The sequence below is a fragment of the Silurus aristotelis genome (genome assembly GCF_946808225.1).
Source record: "Silurus aristotelis genome assembly, chromosome: 10".
Taxonomy (NCBI): domain Eukaryota; kingdom Metazoa; phylum Chordata; class Actinopteri; order Siluriformes; family Siluridae; genus Silurus; species Silurus aristotelis.
In genome coordinates this window covers 3,956,082-3,973,631 of record NC_139583.1, presented here as the reverse complement: position 1 = coordinate 3,973,631, position 17,550 = coordinate 3,956,082, and the positions used below count along the sequence as shown (strand labels likewise).

At 38.6% G+C, this 17,550-nt stretch overlaps 1 protein-coding gene across 1 annotated transcript; it reads left to right on the top strand.

Moving 5' to 3' along the window:
* Positions 1-90: 90 nt before the first annotated feature.
* Positions 91-15,218, top strand: LOC310732682 (extracellular calcium-sensing receptor-like; the record flags this gene model as incomplete). Its single annotated transcript, XM_083553297.1, has 6 exons — positions 91-140; positions 1,987-2,275; positions 12,668-13,423; positions 13,508-13,735; positions 14,037-14,160; positions 14,305-15,218. 6 exons carry the CDS (start codon positions 91-93, stop codon positions 15,216-15,218), a joined length of 2,361 nt encoding a protein of 786 aa, XP_083409423.1.
* Between the last annotated feature and the right edge of the window lie 2,332 nt (positions 15,219-17,550).

The window sequence follows — 17,550 nt, the reverse complement described above, 5'->3', positions numbered from 1 at the left end:
CATAAAGCATTTAAATTGCCATCAGATGAATGTTTAGATTACTATTCTGCACTGTTAGCTGCATTGGAAAATTAAGAATCAAATGAAAGAATGGTGGGCTTTAGTGGAGAATTTAAGAGTGGCAGCACACATGAGATCATGTAATAGGACACAGTGGAAGTGGCATGGCTAGGAAGTATGACAAATCTTTCAGTAGGAATGCAATCTGATATGTAGCTTTAATAATACTGTGAGTTAAGGATATAATGACAAGCCTGCACACTGGTTATGGTAAAAAAAAAAATCATTTAAAAGAAACATGTTTACATATGCAAACATTTACTATATATTTTCGACTAAAGAAAGTTTGAGGTTGACGATATAAGCATTAAAAACTGAAACACTATTACTACCACTAGTAATCATAATCATCATCATCATCAACAACAACATGAAGGTAAAACAACTATCACATTGGATCTAACATTATTGCGTTACATAACAGTCTTAACAAATAAACCCTCATCTTCTCATTTGAAAAGGCTAATTGCTCATGTTTTCCAAAATACTAAACATAAGAGAAAACTGGAGATTGTGTTCCTCAGCTGCAGAATGTTGTGCAATGTGGCCAATTGCATTTAATGTTTACAATTCTAGCATTTCAACTGATTTTTTACTTCTAGTCTAATATAACCCAAGCCAGATTAAGACCCACTCACAAATCGGGTAATGGTAAGTTAGGAAAGGTTACATTTAATCACATCTTAAGGTAAACATGTGGCCAGCAAGCTGCTAAAATATGGCTGAAGGGATGGTCAGAGAGAATTGGCTAACACTTTATTAGCAGTCTACACTTACATCTATAGCATTTGGTGCACACTATTATCCAGAGCAAGTTACTTAGCAAGTATTTATTTTATTTATAATTGAATGAAAGTTTACATTTGTTTGACCTTATTTGGGTCATACATTTTTATTTTACTAATTCCTTTTTTATCTTGCTACTCAACTTCGTCAAGTCACAATATAACAACACACACACACACACACACACACACACACACACACACACACACACACACACACACACACACACATACACACACACACATGCCACCCACTGAGAGCAGTTAAGGGGCTTAAGATTTTGCTAAAGAACTCATTGCAGTAAATCATACAAAGCCAAATGAATAAATCCAAATGGAAAATCAAACAAAAAAAGACAAAAACTTAAATCATGAGAACCACAAAAACATAATAAATGCAATATATGAGAATGTAAGCATGCAGACAATATGGGAGTACTGTACATACAGATACAGCAGACTGTCAATATATAGTCTGATAACTGATGCCTATGAATTATATTTACTAGTCAGTGAACATGTGCAAAAAACACATAGCTACACTATTTCATATCACATGCAGGACCAGCAGGCACAAGCCAACAACAATAGCTGTATATAATTCATTTGGTCATGGATGAACGAATAAAACCAGAAATAACTAAGACATGCCAGTAGTATCATGTCCCTTAATGACATCACAAAATCACAACGCTAAACACCTGATCTGATTAGTCCATACTGAATGGGCATACCCTTAACACCAACATCATGTCTATAAATATATGAAGAAATAAATCTCTGTTCAGGACTGATTCTGCAAAAGCACTGGTCATCATTTGTAATGTTATTCCTTCTATTACTCCCTTCTCTTAGCTTAGCAAAATTAGAAAATTGCTACATTCTGGAAAACCCAGAAAACCCTCTGTTATCTAAAGATGGAGATGTGATCATTGGAGCTGTGTTTTCAATACATCGTGATACACAGGCGCAGTCACTGCAGTATACAGAAAAACCTCCACCTTTAATCTGCACTAGGTTTGACACTGTAGTTATTTTGGAGGATGTGTAATTTAATGCATTGGAATCATTAGAAATTTTCCATTGTTACTTCATTTTATAAGAATTTTACATTTTGTATGATTTTCATGTGTATTTGTAGAACTGACCTCAGTGAATTACGGCTTGCTCAGATCATGATTTTTGCGATTGAAGAAATCAACAGAAGTAACACGTTGCTCCCCAATATCTCAGTTGGGTACAAGATTTATGACAATTGTCTTTCAAGCTTGTTATCTATGAAAGCAGCCATGGCTTTCATGAATGGTCAGGACATGACAGCGAAGGAGGCCTGCCCTGAACAAGCAGTGGTACAAGCCATCATAGGGGAGTCAGAGTCTACTCCTACTATAGCGCTTACAAAAACTACAGGACCTTTTACAATCCCAGTGGTAGGTATTAATGATTTTCATTATTATTTAAAGAACATATTTTATAGTTACAAAACACAATTGTATTACTCGAGAGATATTTATCTTTAATTATCGAGAAACATCTACAAATAAAACATTATATATTTAGTTTTTACATAATTTAAGTTTTAGACGCAGGATTGTAAATTATAGTAGTTGTGTTTAATATTTCATCAAATGTACTTGTGTATGTTTAGTGTTCAGCAATGTATATTATTTATATGAGTGGCATAGTGGTGCTGGGGGTGGCATTGGCACACAACAGGGGCAGGTTTAACCTGTACTTGGGTCTGTGCAGTTTCACCCACTCTTTATAAATATGCAGATATACAGAATAACAACATTTTAACTTGAATAAAAACTGAATAGACCAATTATATTGTTAATATCAGTATCATATAAATGAGTATATACTGGATTTATAGTGCATAATCGTTGTTTTTTACAGAAAATAATGTTTTTTAATGTTTTACAGTTGTAATATTTTTAATCTGTTAACAGGCTCCTGTGTAAATTTCTCTTGCTATGTCTAAGATGTATCAAAAACAGGCTGTACTCATGTTTGCTATTCTGTCCTCAGATAAGTCATGCTGCTACATGTGAATGTTTGAGCAACAGAAAAGAGTACCCCTCTTTCTTCAGGACCATCGCGAGTGACTACTACCAGAGTAGAGCATTGGCATATATGGTCAAGCACTTTGGCTGGTCTTGGGTAGGAGCTGTGTACAGTGATAATGACTATGGAAACAATGGAATGACTATTTTTTTAAATGCAGCCAAAGAGGAGGGAATATGTGTTGAGTACTCTGAGAAGTTTGATCGGGCAAATCCTGCCAAAATCATGAACGTGGCTCATTCTATTAAGAAAGGCACAGCCAAAGTAATTATTGTATTTCTTGCTTACTTTGATATGAACATTTTAATAGAACAGCTGATTATAGATAATCTCACTGGCTACCAGATTATTGGTGTTGAAGCATGGATTACTGCTGTTGAATTTGTAACACCAGCAAGTTATAATGTTTTGGCTGGAGCCATTGGTTTTGATGTGGGAAAATTGAACATTGGTGGTTTTGTGGATTATGCTGTCAATGGATTTTGGCAAACAGCAGTCCCATGCTTACATACAGAGGAAAACAATTTTCAAACTGAAATCAACTGCAGCCAATATGAAGAAATGATTCAATATAAAAACTACAGTAAGGATATTTTAGAATTGAGATATGCAAATAATCTTTATAATGCAGTTTATGCTGTGGCACATTCTCTACACAGTCTGTTAAAATGCACAGAAAATCAGAGTTGTGAAAAAGACAAACCAATACAACCATGGCAGGTAACACAAAGAAGAGAAGAAAAGCAGGCTCTGTAGATGCATGATATGACAGCGATATACAGTAAATACTTGTTTGCATTTTCTATTTAAAGGTTGTGATGTCTCTAAAAAAGGTAAATTTTACCACTAAAGTAGGAGAACAGATTTGGTTTGACAGCACTGGGGCAACAGCTGCAAAGTATGATGTGGTGAACTGGCAACGAGGGTTAAATGGAGAAGTGGAGTTTAAGGTTGTGGGCTATTATGATGCCTCTCTGCCACATGGACAACAGTTTGTCCTAAATACTGAAGATATAGTGTGGGCTGGAGAGAAAAGAGAGGTACATACATTGCTAATTCTAAATAAATAAAAAAAAAATCAAAAATAATTTAAAGGCTGTAGCTATAATATATTGTTCACATTAGAAGCCAAGGTCTGTGTGCAGTGAAAGCTGTCCTTCAGGAACCAGGAAAGCTACACAGAAAGGAAGGCCTGTCTGCTGTTATGACTGTATACCATGTGCAGAGGGAGAAATCAGTAACCAGACAGGTAACTTCAGCATCACCAAGTTTCAAAGACAATTTGCTAATTGTACATTGTGTATCCTCCTATTACTATTTAAGATACAGTTTTTGAAAAATGGCATTAATAAATAAATTGCCAAATAATGTTTGTTTTCCTTCCCAATAGTAATAATCATTATTATTTTTCAGATTCAAATAACTGTGAGCAGTGTCCAGGAGAATATTGGTCAAACGCTAAAAGAGATAAATGTGTGGTGAAGGTTATAGAGTTTCTTTTATTTACAGAGGTTATGGGGATAATTTTGATACTTTTTTCATTAGTTGGAGCTGCATTAACTGTGTTAGTAGCCATTTTATTTCTAATGGAAAGAGACACTCCTATTGTTAAGGCCAACAACTCTGAGCTGAGCTTCCTGCTGCTCTTCTCACTGACTCTGTGTTTCCTCTGTTCACTTACTTTCATTGGACGGCCCTCTGAGTGGTCCTGTATGCTGCGCCACACAGCTTTTGGGATCACATTTGTACTCTGTATCTCCTGTGTTCTGGGTAAAACAGTAGTTGTTTTAGTGGCCTTCAGAGCTACACTTCCAGGTAATAATGTCATAAAATTATTTGGCCCTCTACAACAGAGACTCAGTGTAGTTGCATTAACTCTCATTCAGGTCCTTATTAGTGTGCTTTGGTTAACAGTTTCTCCTCCTTTTCCCTACATGAACATGAATTACTACAAGGAAAAGATCATATTAGAATGTAACTTGGGCTCAGCTATAGGTTTCTGGGCCATGCTGTGTTATATTGGAGTTCTGGCTTTCTTATGCTTTGTTTTGGCTTTTCTAGCTAGAAAGCTGCCAGATAATTTTAATGAAGCGAAATTCATCACATTCAGTATACTCATATTCTGTGCAGTGTGGATCACCTTTATTCCAGCTTATGTCAGCTCTCCTGGAAAATTCACTGTAGCTGTGGAGATCTTTGCCATTTTAGCCTCCAGTTTTGCTCTGCTGTTCTGTATATTTACTCCTAAATGTTATATTATTTTGTTTAAACCTGAACTAAATACAAAGAAAAATATGATAGGCAAAGCAGCATCTAAATCCCTTTAAAAAAAATCCTTGTTCTGAAGTCTGAAAACAAACATTACAAATAAATAACTTGGACACACAATGTCAAATATAATCAAATAAATAAAATGTATCTACCTTAAATACCTTAAATCTAATGACATATACATATAGATGAGAAATTAATAAACTTACCACAAAAATCTTGTCTTATTTCTGCTTATAAAAGATTAGAAAATGTTTAATGTATTTTAATAGAATGGAATAGCCTTTATTTGTCACATATACATTACAGCAGAGTGAAATTTGTTTTTCGCATATCCCAGCTTGTTCAGAAGCTGAGGTCAGAGCACAGGGTCAGCAATGATATGGCTCAAGGGCCCAAGAGTGGCAGCTTGGCAATACCGGTGCTTAAACCCAAAACCTTCTGATCAGTAACCCAGCACGTTGACCACTGAGGTACCACTCCCTTTTACTAACACATTTTATGTTAACTGGAAGCACAAGACGGGACACAAGGAGCAACATGACATAACACTTTACTTCCTGTTTTGTTCACCATACAAATGGGTTCGATAACACCACAGCTTCAAAAATCATTTTCTTTAAATAACACCTCCCTGTTAAATAAATCACCTTCTTTTGAATCCCACTATGCAGAATGCAGTATATTGTAATAACTCGCACATTATTTGTAACCTTATTTTAGAACCTTTTCTTTAAAGGCTCTGGCATGGGGAAACTAGTGTGGGATCTATGATGATCTCAAATGTTGATCTGTTTTATGAGTTGCTGAGTAGCTCCTGGTTCCATAAAATCAACTGACTGTATAAGTCTGTACAAAGAAGATTTCTCACAATCTTACCTTCTGCTGCTCATGTTAGTTTTTACTCTCCTGTGTTTTGTATTGTTTTAAGATTTATAATCAATACATTTATAATAAACCCCGAGCACAGAGGTCGGTGGCTGAGATAAGCAGACTGTGACAACGAGGTGTGGGTTTGTTGGGAGCTTCTGCCTAAAGCAAGAAAGAGAGAGCAAGCAATTAATAAAAGCCAGAAATTCTCTGTCTCACTGTCTTTACAACATCCTATTATCTGCTTTGCTTCAGTCAAAAACAGTAAGGAGCTGCTGCTCTCATTATCTATCTCCAGCTGTGTCATCTTGCCACCCCACACTCCTGCCATGTGCCCCAGGTATCTCCACAACAGTGGTGCTGAATCGGCACTGTCTATTGAGCACCCTGTCAGCAGTTGCATTAGGAGTGCCTGCTCTTTTTGTAGGTGGTTTAGTGGCTTGTCATTATAGAACTTTCCCTTTGCTCCAAACCTACTGTCAGTGAATTTTGGGCCCAGAGTCTATGCCTTCAAGAGAGGGCATTGACCTTGCCATGACTGACCCTGGATCAGTGTTGGACCTGGAATGAGAATTCCTGTAGTCTGCTGGAGAAGGATGTGGTCTGTTGCCAGTATATATTTTGTACCTGCTAGGTAATAATGCAGCTCGTCCACTGCCCACCTAATGCCCAGGATTCTCGTTCCACCGGGGCATACCTTTGTTCGGCCAGTGTCAGTTTTCGGGTGACAAACATGTTCACTCCCTCAAAGATTTGTGAGAGAACAGCACCCAGCCTTAATTCTGGGTCTCTTAGCACCTGTGGAGAGGTAAGTATTCACTTTAGGGACTGGAATGCCTGTTCTGTTGTCTTTGTCCACCAGACTTGTTCGGGCTGTCCCTTCTTCATAAGATCTAAACAGAGGGGAAGCTAGAGAGGAGAAATTAGAGACAAACCATTTGCAGTATCCTGCCAACCCCAAGAAAACATGTATCTGGTGTTAGGACTTTGAACGAGGGTATTCTTTAACCCACTTTGATTTGTTTTTCTTGCGGTTTCTGCAAGACCCTGCCAATGTGGTATGCCAGGAACTGTGCCTCAGTCAGTTAGTACACAAGTTGTACTTCCATGTGCTTGCCATTAGCCAAGCCTTAACGAGTTACTCCATAACCTTTCTAAGGTAATGTAGGTGGTCCTAGATCTGCAACAGGGTGTAGCCCTGGCTTCAGGTGGACCAAACGAATAATACCATGAAGTGAGTACCTGGCAGCCTGGAAAGCTCTGTAGACAGTACGCAGGACCCATTAAAACATGCGTACTGTAGACAGAGGCTACACAATTCAGTTCAGGTCTCATCCACCCAGGGAATAGTGGCTCCACCCTCATGTGGTGGAGCATTTTTGGGAGAGATTTGGCAGGGCTCCATTAGACCTGTTCATGACCCAAGAGATGTCGCACTGTCCCATTTGTTTCTCCCTTACTCCTACAGCCCCTCTTGGGGCTGGACGCCATGGCTTAAGGGTGGCGGAGGCTACCTTTACACTTTTCCCCCCGTTGTGCTGCTTCTGGGAGTTCTGAAAAAGAGTTCGCCGGGATGTAGTCCATCTCCTCCGGGTGGCCCTGCAGTGGCTGGACAGACCATGGTTTGTGTACCTGGTATCCCTTCTTAAGCATCCTCCTGGGAGACTTTTCTTAAGAGGGTTCTTCTCTATCAAGCAGGGGGCACAAAAGTTTACCCCCACCCAGAGTTGTGGAGGCTGTGGCTGTGGCCCCTAAGGGCGTACAGCTCTGAGAGCCACTGAGGTGGTAGAGACCATTTTCCACTGAGGTGGTAGAGACCATTTTCCACTGAGGTGGTAGAGACCATTTTCCAATCCAGAGCTCTACGGGAGCTCAATGAGGAGATCATATGCCGCAAATGGCATCTGTTCAGTAGATGGTGCGATTTGCACAGTTTGGATCGAGTTAACTACCCGGTTGGTTAAGTGCTGCAATTCCTTTAGGAACAGTTCGCCAAAGGGTTGGCTCTGTCCACCATCAAAGTCCACCATTTTGGCATATCATTTACGAATGGCAAATGCTTTTTTTTACCCTAGAATAGGGTATATCCCTAAGGTGCCCTCGGTCGTCCCAGGGCTCCAGGCATTCTATCCTCCTCTTTTTTAGGCCCCAGACCAGGAAAAGATTAACTGGCTGTGTCCGGTGTGAGCGCTGAACACTTACGTCCACAGGACGACTACGTCTAGAAAGTCGAAGTAGCTGCTTATCTGCTATGGCCCTCCAAAGAGAGGCCTTTGTGCGAACAAGCAGACACTAAGCAGGTGGATTATCCTCCTACGAGTCCTCTGGTCACCCACTCCATTCTGGGTCAGAGCACACTTGACCCGGAGTGTGACAGCCTCTAAGACTTGGTCTGGAGTGTCTCTACATGACATCTGCAAAGCTGTGGGCTAATTCAGACAGGTTCTGTAACCTTGACCTCAGTACCACTCCTGGCCCTTCTGTCCTTAGGCCTAGCTGTGGCCCCACACAATAGGTATTGGTCAGTCTGGCGGTATTAGACACTTATTCCCAAAGCATTGTTGACGCAGCTTGATTTTCTGAAAAGTGTACATCTCCAGGTTATGTATGTAACCCTGGTTCCCTGAGAGAATGAGACATCTCCATGCCACACTACCAGCATTTCAGTGAAACCAGCACTACCTTCTGAAAGGGCACATTCCATGTGCTTTTATGCTTCGTAGTCGTGATGTCAGTGACACAGAGCTTTCCATTGGACTAATTATGCAGCGTCTTGTTCCCTTGGGAAATCATGGTTACATACATAACCTGAAGAAAATTGCTTTCATCTGTGCATCATCAGCCCTATTGCATTTATTAGCTTAGTGTGAGGTACAGAGAAATGTTCGCCGTCAAGGAGGTGTTTGAGGAATGAAGCCACAGGCTCGAGAGGGCTTAGTACCTATTTCCTCACTTATTATAAGAACCTGGAGTACATTTAGCAGACCAAACCTCTTAACCCCTGCCAAGAATGTGATCCCTATTCTTTGATCACTTTCAGTTTACACTGTCTTACTGCACAGGCTTTAAGAACCTCAAACCCTGAAACTGCTAAACTTGCTGAAGGTTAAGTCTCCCATACAGTTAACCACAGTTCCAACCCAATGCTGTGACATGACAATGCTGTGATCTTATCCAATATTGTGCTGGCTGTTTTTATACTACTCACTTTGTAGTTGAGGGGAGTGTTGTTCCCATATTATATGGTTTTGCAGCCCATCAGAAAGAAATGCTGGTGAGCTTTTATCACCACTGCTGCAGTATAAGTGCGCCATGTAAGATCATCAGTGATTTGAACACAAGTTCACACAAGTAAAATAGCATTTTTTTTTTTTTTTTTTTGTTTATCAGTCGAAGTTTTGGAATGTAACCACCGTGATAAATGAAAGATTACTGTATATGAAAAATCCTGTAAGTTCAAAGTTGGAAATGGCCACGGATATACATTCCCTTATCTCTTACTGGTAAGAAAGCTCCATTTTAAGGTTGCAAAGTTTGTTGTACAGAGAATGAGCATTTCAAACATAAAAGACAGTGTAAATAAATTTTTATTTACAAAATGAATTGGAGCATTTATCTAATTTATACAACCAAGCAGTTAGAGCTAAAGGTTGTTCTTAAAGACGTAGCAGTACTACATTTAGAACAGTAGTCCAGCATTATAACCACTGAGAAACCATTGCCCTGAAATACAGTGAGGAAAATAAGTATTTGAACACCCTGCTATTTTGCAAGATCTCCCACTTAGAAATCATGGAGGGGTCTGAAATTGTCATTGTAGGTGCATGTCCACTGTGAGAGACATAATCTAAAAAAAGAAAAATCCAGAAATCACAATATATGATTTTTTAACTATTTATTTGTATGATACAGCTGCAAATAAGTATTTGAACACCTGTCTATCAGCTAGACTTCTGACCCTCAAAGACCTGTTAGTCTGCCTTTAAAATGTCCACCGCCACTACATTTATTATCCTAAATTAGATGCACCTGTTCGAGGTCGTTAGCTGCATAAAGACACCTGTCCACCCCATACAATCGGTAAGAATCCAACTACTAACATGGCCAAGACCAAAGAGCTGTCCAAAGACACTAGAGACAAAATTGTACACCGCCACAAGGCTGGAAAGGGCTATGGGGAAATTGCCAAGCAGCTTGGTGAAAAAAGGTACACTGTTGGAGCAATCATTAGAAAATAGAAGAAGCTAAACATGACTGTCAATCTCCCTCGGACTGGGGCTCCTTGCAAGAACTCACCTCGTGGGGTCTCAATGATCCTAAGGAAGGTGAGAAATCAGCCCAGAACTACACTAGAGGAGCTGGTCAATGACCTGAAAAGAGCTGGGACCACCGTTTCCAAGGATACTGTTGGTAATACACTAAGACGTCATGGTTTGAAATCATGCATGGCACGGAAGGTTCCCCTGCTTAAACCAGCACATGTCCAGGCACGTCTTAAGTTTGCCAATGACCATTTGGATGATCCAGAGGAGTCATAGGAGAAAGTCATGTGGTCAGATGAGACCAAAATAGAACTTTTGGGTCATAATTCCACTAAACGTGTTTGGAGAAAGAAGAATGATGAGTACCATCCCAAGAACACCATCCCTGCGGTAGTAGCATCATGCTTTGGGGGTGTTTTTCTGCACATGGGACAGGGCAACTGCACTGTATTAAGGAGAGGATGACCGTGGCCATGTATTGCGAGATTTTGGGGAACAACCTCCTTCCCTCAGTTAGAGCATTGAAGATGGGTCCAGGCTGGGTCTTCCAACATGACAATGACCCAAACACACAGCCAGGATAACCAAGGAGTGGCTCTGTAAGAAGCATATCAAGGTTCTGGCGTGGCCTAGCCAGTCTTCAGACATAAACCCAATAGAGAATCTTTGGAGGGAGCTCAAACTCCGTGTTTCTCAGCAACAGGCCAGAAACCTGACTGATCTAGAGAAGATCTGTGTGGAGGAGTGGGCCAAAATCCCCCCTGCAGTGTGTGCAAACCTGGTGAAAAACTACAGGAAACGTTTGACCTCTGTAATTGCAAACAAAGGCTACTGTACCAAATATTAACATTGACTTTCTCAGGTGTTCAAATACTTATTTGCAGCTGTATAATACAAATAAATAGTTTAAAAAAATCATACATTGTGATTTCTGGATTCTTTTTTTTTTAGATTATGTCTCTCACAGTGGACATGCACCTACAATGAAAATTTCAGACCCCTCCATGATTTCTAAGTGGGAGAACTTGCAAAATAGCAGGGTGTTCAAATACTTATTTTCCTTACTGTAAGTATAACTGATTTTTTTTATTGCAATCAATAAAAATATACCAGACAGGCATACAATATAAAAAATATAAAATATCAGTAATTGATTGATTCAATTAAAAAATTAAGTTTAAACAAAGAATAAAATGCTTAATTTATTTACAGGATATAGTCCAGATGTCAAGGAGGTCTAAGAGCTTAATCAATCACACTACTAGTAAGTAATCATGTACAAGAAACATAAAAATTCGACATTGGCTAAACTATTTGACAGCACATGTAGGACCAGCAGGCCCAAGCCAACAAAAATGGCTGTATATAATTTACTGTATGTGGTCTTTGATAAATGAGTTAAAACAAAAACAACTTAAAACCCACAGGTAGCCTCAGGTCCCAAAATGACATCACAAAGCTACAAAGCTGAACAACCTTTCTGATTTGTCCATAATGTATAGTCATACAGAGAACACACAGAGCATATCAATAAATATAGGAAGACTTTCTATGTTCAGGACTAATTCTAAAAAGCACTGGTCAAGATCTGTAATGTTTTTCCTTCTACTACTCTCTTCTCTTACCCTGGCAAAGGGAGACAATTGCCATATCATGGAAGACCCAGAATATCCTTTGTTATCTAAAGATGGAGATGTAATAATTGGAGCTGTGTTTTCATTACATCGTGGTACACAGATGCAGTCACTGCAATATACTGAAAAACCTCCACCTTTAATCTGCACTAAGTTAGTTCTAGTTGATACATTAGTCATTTTGAAGAATCTGTAGTTTTCTGCTTAATAATAATCTGAATATCTCAATTATATTACTTTTCAGTTTCAGTACAAGATAATTTAAAATTTCATGATTTTTATGTGTATTTTGTAGATTATCCCTTCTTTTTTTACGGCTTGTTCAGATTATGGCTTTTGCAGTTGAGGAAATTAACAGAAGTAACACCTTGCTCCCAAATATCTCAGTTGGTTACAAGATTTATGATGCTTGTCTCTCAAGATTATTATCTATGAAGGCAGCCATAGCTTTTATTAATGGTCAGGACATAACAAATAAGACCTGCCATGAACAAGCAGTGGTACAAGCCATCATAGGGGAGTCAGAGTCTACTGCTAATATAGCACTTACAAAAACTATAGAACCTTTTAAGATTCCAGTGGTAAGTATTAATTATTTGAATCATTCGAATCAAACAAAAAAGTGCAAACTCAAAAGATACATTGCAAATTACTATTATATATATATATATATATATATATATAATTTTTTTTTTTTAACCTGTCATTCTCTCCTCAGATAAGTTATGCTGCCACCTGTGAATGTTTGAGTAATAGAAAGGAGTACCCATATTTCTTTAGGACCATCGCGAGTGACTACTACCAGAGTAGAGCATTGGCATATATGGTCAAGCACTTTGGCTGGACTTGGGTAGGAGCTGTGCACAGTGATAATGATTATGGAAACAGTGGAATGACTATTTTTCTGAATGCAGCCAAAGAGGAGGGAATATGTGTTGAGTACACAGAAAAGTTTGATCGAGCAAATCCTGCCAAAATCATCAAAGTGGTTGACATTATTCAGAAAGGCACAGCTAAAGTAATTATTGTATTTCTTCCTAATCTTGAGATGAGTATTTTAATAGAACAGCTAATTCTAAAGAATGTCACTGGCTACCAGATGATTGGTGTTGAAGGATGGATTTCTGCTGCTGCTCTAGCAACACCAGCAAGTTATAATGTTCTGGCTGGAGCCATTGGATTTGATGTGGGAAAATTGAACATTGGTGGTTTTGTGGATTATGCTGTCAATGGATTTTGGCAAACAGCAGTCCCATGCTTACATACAGAGGGAAGCAATTTTCAAACTGAAATCAACTGCAGCCAATATGAAGAAATGATTCAATATAAAAACTACAGTAAGGATATTTTAGAATTGAGATATGCAAATAATCTTTACAATGCAGTTTATGCTGTGGCACATTCTCTACACAGTCTGTTAAAATGCACAGAATATCAGAGTTGTGAAAAAGAGAAAACGATTCAACCATGGGAGGTAAAACAAAGAAGAGAAGCAAAGCAAATATTGTGAATTTTATATTGTCATTATAAAAATATATATTTACTTTTCTATTTAAAGGTTGTGATGTCTCTAAAAAAGGTAAATTTTACCACTAAAGTAGGAGAACAGATTTGGTTTGACAGCACTGGGGCAACAGCTGCAAAGTATGATGTGGTGAACTGGCAACGAGGGTTCAGTGGTGAAGTGGAGTTTAAGGTTGTAGGCTATTATGATGCCTCTCTGCCACATGGACAACAAATTGTTCTAAATACTGAAGATATAGTGTGGGCTGGAGGCAAAAAAGAGGTAAATACATTGTTTCATGATTTTTAATAACATACAAATATAAATATTATTATTTTTAAACATTTGTTAACTACAATCTATATTTGAATATAAGCATATTGTTCTATATACATGAAACATTCCCAATTAAATTCCCCCAAAATTGCTATAGTGTAGTGTTTCAATGTAAAATGTACATTGCCATTGAGCTGCTTGGATTTCAGCAGTAATCAAACAATGGCTTAAGAAATTTATGGGTTTTGACAGATTACACAACTGTAAAAACGTAAAGGTTTTAGTCATAATATATTGTTCACATTAGAAGCCAAGGTCTGTGTGCAGTGAAAGCTGTTCTCCAGGAACCAGGAAAGCTGCACAGAAAGGAAGGCCTGTCTGCTGTTACGACTGTATACCATGTGCAGAGGGAGAGATCAGTAACCAGACAGGTAATTTCAGCTTTTACAAGTTGTTAATAATTCAATGTTTATCATCATATTACTATTTAGCTTACAGTTTCTAAAAACTGGTATTAAAAAATACAATTATAAGATATTTCCTTCCTAATGATAATAACTATGATTACTTTGCAGATTCCATTAACTGTAAGCAGTGTCCAGGAGACTTTTGGTCTAATGCTAAAAGAGATAAATGTGTGTTAAAAGTTGTTGAGTTTCTTTCATTTACAGAGGTTATTAGTATAATAATAATACTCTTTTCTTTATTTGGAGCTTCATTGACTCTGTTAGTAGCTGTTTTATTTCTAAAAGAAAAGGACACTCCAATTGTTAAGGCTAACAACTCTGAGCTGAGCTTCTTGCTGCTCTTCTCACTGACTCTGTGTTTCCTCTGTTCAATTACATTCATTGGACAACCCTCTGAGTGGTCCTGTATGTTGCGCCACACAGCTTTTGGAATCACATTTGTACTCTGTATCTCCTGTGTTCTGTGGAAAACAGTAGTGGTGTTAAAGGCCTTCAGAGCTACACTTCCAGATAGTAATGTCATGAAATGGTTTGGACCTCTACAGCAGAGACTCAGTGTAGTTGCATTTACTCTCATACAGGTTCTTATTTGTATACTTTGGTTAACAATTTCTCCTCCTTTCCCCTACAAGAACATGAATTACTACAAGGAAAAGATCATATTAGAATGTAACTTGGGCTCAGCTATAGGTTTCTGGGCAGTTCTGGGTTATATTGGAGTTCAGGCTTTCTTTTGTTTTGTTTTGGCTTTTCTAGCTAGAATGCTGCCTGATAATTTTAATGAAGCAAAATTCATCACATTCAGTATACTCATATTCTGTGCAGTGTGGATCACCTTTATTCCAGCTTATGTCAGCTCTCCTGGAAAATACACTGTAGCTGTGGAGATCTTTGCCATTTTGGCCTCCAGTTTTGCTCTGCTGTTCTGTATATTTACTCCTAAATGTTATATTATTCTGTTTAAACCTGAACTAAACACAAAGAAAAATATGATGTGCAAAATGGCATCTAAATCCCTATAAAATGTGTTGCTCTAATCTATTTATTATTTTGCTGATGTTACTTTTACACACAGTATATTAAGTGTAATCAAGTCAATAATGTTTATATAAATATATATATATATATATATATATATATATATATATATATATATATATATATATATATAATCACAAATAATATGGATATGGATGAGTACTGAATAAACTTTTAAAAAAAAACTGTCTTATTTATGTCTATGAAAGAAAACTAGAATAACAATAATGTTTATAATCAGTATTAAATGATATTTATTGACATTAATAATTTATGATATTAATAATAATTTTGAGACATACAATTTATTAAAGAAATAAGTCAATAAAAAATTAATTGCAGAACAATGCTTAAAATCCATTGGGCTTAAGGTTTTTGGACCCACAAAGATATGTGAGGGTAAATGAAAACCCATCAAAGAAGGTGCTAAAAGTTCTTATGGTCTGTAAAAACCTGAAAAGGGTGCTGGCTGCTAATTAACCACAAGCAGCTTCTGATCCCCCACTCTATTGGTTATCTCAGTAGGGGTGAGCTTGTGTGTGAGGAAGGCACATTGGTGTAGCTTGTTGTGAGCCCCTCTTTGGGACAGCACAGCCCCCACCCCAACATCAGAAGCATACACCTTTACCACCAAAGGCAAATCTGGATCTGGAATATTCAGAATGGGAGTCAAGGTGAACTGTCATTTGACTTCTAGAAAGGCCACTTTGCCTCGGGTGTCCCCCGGAAGGTGGATTGGTGAGGCGGGGACAGGGAAGCGGCGACAAAGCTGAAATTCTTAATGAACTTATGATAAAAGTTTGCAAATCCAAGGAACTGTTGTACATGAATGTGTTTGGGGAGGGCCACTCTGCAACAGCTTGCACTTTCTGTGGGTCCATTTAGATGCTGTATGTGGCTATGATGAATTCTAAAACTTAAGGCACATTCAACTCTCACTTCTTGGACTTTCCAAACACGTGATTATCTAAGAGGTGGGTCAGGACTCTCCTGACATGCTCTTCATGCTCCAGAAGGGACCATGAAAAAATAAAAATGTCATCTAGAAATACGAAGATGATGTGTTAAGCATGTCCCAGAGAAGGTTGTTGATCAGTGCGAGGAAGACTGCTGGGGAGTTTGTGAGGGCAAACAGCATTGCCTCATATTCGTAGTCCCATATTGGGATGTTACAAGCACTCTTCCATGCATCTCCCTGCTTTATGCATACCAAGTGGTAGACATAACGCAAGTCTAGTTTTGTGAAAATTAAGGCCTCCAGGAGAAGCTTAAAGGCAGTGGCCTTGACTGGCAGGGGGTACCAGCCAGAAATTCTTATCCAGTTGAGGGCACAGTAATCTTTGCAGAGATGCAGGCAACTGTCACTTTCATTCAGTCTTTTATTCACCATAATTCTTAAATTCTGTAAAGCTGCTTTGAGACAATGTCCATTGTGAAAAGCGCCATAAAAATGAACTTGACTTCACTACGGGCCTCCACCATCTAATGGTAACATCACTGTCCTTCGTTCCCTTGCTCAAGTTAGCATCTGCTACGTAAACTAAGGAGCGTGTCTGTAATCATGGCCTGCAGTTATGTATGTGGTTTTTGTGGTGCCTTCTGTCATTTCCTAGAAAGCATGGCAAAGTCTATACTCTGGCAAACATCAGCAATATGTAGAACACAGTCACTGAACAGAGAAATCAGGGACTCAGTAATACTAAATATTTTGTGAAATAAAATTTTGCAAAAAGGAACAGTGTGCATGTGTGGGTGCGAAGTGGACTATAGGCGGAAGAGGAAGTGGGGCATGCTGGCTAAGCATGTGGCTCAGGTTGTGGCTCATGAGGTTGGTGGCTGTTATAAGCAGGCTGGGACAGCGAGGTGTGAGTTTATTGTTAAGTTCTGCGTAAAGCAAGAAAGAGAGAGAGCTAGCAATGAACAAAAATGTCTCAATGTCTAATAAATAATAATAAATAATAAATAAAATAAATAACCTCTGTCTCAATGTCTTTACAGCATCCCATTATCTGCTTCGTACCACTCAAAAACAGTCAGGAGCTGCTGCTCTCATTATCTGTCTCAAGCTGTGTCATCTTGCCACCCCACCATCATGCTACGTGTCCCAGGCCTTTTCACAACAGTGGTGATGAATCGGCGGTGTCTATTGAACACTTTGTCAGCAGTTGCATTAGGATTGCCTGCTCTTTTTTGTAAATGGTTCACTGACAGGTCAGCGCCAAATTTCCCCTTAGCTCTAAACCTACTGTCAGTTACTTTTGGGCACAGAGTCTATTTCTTCAAGAGAGGGCCATGACTGACCCTCGATCAGTGTTG